Source organism: Rhodnius prolixus, unplaced genomic scaffold, assembly GCF_049639745.1.
Source record: "Rhodnius prolixus isolate KJV_2025 unplaced genomic scaffold, Rpr scaffold_3, whole genome shotgun sequence".
Taxonomy (NCBI): Eukaryota; Metazoa; Arthropoda; class Insecta; order Hemiptera; family Reduviidae; genus Rhodnius; species Rhodnius prolixus.
In genome coordinates this window covers 5,505,248-5,507,563 of record NW_027411603.1, presented here as the reverse complement: position 1 = coordinate 5,507,563, position 2,316 = coordinate 5,505,248, and the positions used below count along the sequence as shown (strand labels likewise).

Sequence of the window (2,316 nt, the reverse complement as noted above, 5' to 3'; positions counted from 1 at the left end):
GAAAAAATAAATGCCATTTTCAGTCATGGTAAACTTTATTATGCCGCGAGCTTTCGACCTAGAGACTAGGTCATCTTCAGGGCTAATTTACAATATACTGTTTTACATCATTAGAGGGTCCATGAACACAGAAGACAGAAGACACACCTACCCTTATTTTTTTTATTTTATTTTATTTTTTTTTTTTGGCGCATCAACAGCTGAGGTCATTAGCGCCCGGAGCTTTTTCCAGTGCACTGCCGGCCTCCGGACAGTGTTCTCTCGTTACAGACAACACTGTCCATCACCGGACAGTGAGCTGTAAGAAGCTCCTAGGAAGAGAAAATCTAAGGGTCAGCAGCTGGATTCGAACCCGGGACCTCCGCGTGGGAGTCCAGTATGCTAACCTCATAGCTAATCCCTTCCCTACCTACCCTTATTATTATTATTATTTTTTTATTTTTTTTTTATTTTTCCTTTTTTTTCAAATTCCTCGCGGCCCGCAGGCAAGGGAGGAACCTGTTTTCTTTGGTATTACCTGTGGTATTACGGTTCTAACTGGAACCGGACAATTGTCCTATGATAAAGACAAAAGAAAATATGTCCGTGCTAGTCTCTGGCGTCTTCCCTTAGCACTTCCCTTACAATGCGGCAGGTGTGGAGAACCACAGCCTGCTGCATCTCGTATATGATGGTCCTCCTGATTCCCATCATGCAGAGGCCCTCCCCCAGCGACCGCGGCACAAGTCCCGTGGCTGAAATAATCAACGGGACTATCTCCACCCCTGAGACTCCTCTCCATACAGCAGATATTTCTGCCGCCAGTGGCCTGTATTTAGCCAATTTCGTGGTATACGCGCGGGCTATGTTGGCGTCATCCGGGACAGATACATCAATCAGCCACACCCTGCCTGTTATTTTGTTATGCCAGATCACATCCGGCCGGGTGTTGGCGACGGCATGGTCCGTCAGTACCTCTCTGTCCCAGTACAAGAGACACCGCGCGTCTTCCAGCACGGGCAGGGGGTCATACTTGTAGTATGGGGGGGCGTCTTGAATTAAACCGAGTTTCTGCGCCAACTCTCTGTGTAGGATCCTGGCCACACTGTTGTGCCTTTGGAGATAGTCTCTTTGTGCCAGCAAGGGGCACGCCGCTAGCAGGTGGTGAACTGTCTCCGGCGCAGCCCGGCATAGTCTGCACCTGACGTCGGCGATACCGCTATCGTTCATGATGCGGTTCCTGTAGTACCTGGTGGGAACAACCTGGTCCTGTATCGCGATGAGGGCACCTTCCGTTTCCGGGAACAGCAGCCCACGCGTCAACCAGGCCACGGACGCCTCCTTGTCAATCAGTTCTCCATCTAATGCTGCCGGGTATTGTCCGTGTAACGCCTTTCTCCGCCAGGTCTCGCCCACGCTAGGTGGGGGCTCATTATCCACCTCCACCCTCGTAGGCTCAGCGCTCAAATTCAGAGGGGTAAAACCCGTATCACTAGCAAGCATTGCATCTATCAGCCCTGATCCCCGCCGTGCCAAGAAATACTCCCGCATTCGGTTTACCTGGGCTTCGTGCTGCGCGATTATATCCACAATACCCCTGCCGCCTTCCGCACGTGGGAGGATAACCCTCTCCAGCGCCGCCCTGGGGTGGTGCTTGTTTTGCGCTGTCAGCGAAGTACGCATCATACGCTGCAATGCACTAAGTTCTGTGCTGGTCCATCTAATTATCCCAAATGTGTATGACAGCACCGGGACACAGAAAGCGTTGATCGCGCGGGTCAAATTACCACTATGAAGCCCACTCCGCGCGACAGTCGTAGACGTAGGCGAAACTTTGCAGTTACTTCCTGCTTAATCGTCTTGTGCAGGACTCCTTTATTTTGCTGTATGCCAAGGTATCTGTAGCTGTCACCCGACGCCAATGCCTCCATTTCAGTACCGTCCTCCATCACACATGGCGTGGGGTTCACTCTTCCCCTGATGATTGTTTGGGTACGGCACTTGTCTAGTCCGAACTTCATAGTTATATCAGCCGAGAATCGTCGGACTGTATCGATCAAAAGATCAAGGTGGACCTTACGGGCAGCATATATTTTGAGGTCGTCCATGTAGAAGAGGTGTGACAGCCTGCTTCTGGGGGCGGCGGAACCCCATGCATATCCGTATCCGGAGGATTCCAGCAGTGCCGATAGCGGGTTAATCGCCAACACAAACCATAACGGGCTTAAGGCGTCTCCCTGAAAAATCCCTCTCTTGATTTGGATCATTTCTGTCCGAGTCACTTCCTCACTCGCTGGCATCACAATATGAGTTCGCCAGCTGCCCATGGCCACATTA

The 2,316-nt window shown here is 51.2% G+C and overlaps 1 protein-coding gene across 1 annotated transcript; it reads right to left on the bottom strand.

Moving 5' to 3' along the window:
• Nucleotides 1-588: 588 nt before the first annotated feature.
• LOC141452207 (uncharacterized) lies at nt 589-1,662 on the bottom strand. Its single transcript, XM_074124131.1, has one exon. The coding sequence runs from the start codon at nt 1,660-1,662 to the stop codon at nt 589-591; it is 1,074 nt and encodes a 357-aa protein (XP_073980232.1).
• Between the last annotated feature and the right edge of the window lie 654 nt (nt 1,663-2,316).

Coding starts and splice junctions, on each gene's coding strand:
- LOC141452207 (XM_074124131.1), bottom strand. CDS start 1,662: ATGCGTACTTCGCTGACAGCGCAAAACAAGCACCACCCCAGGGCGGCG.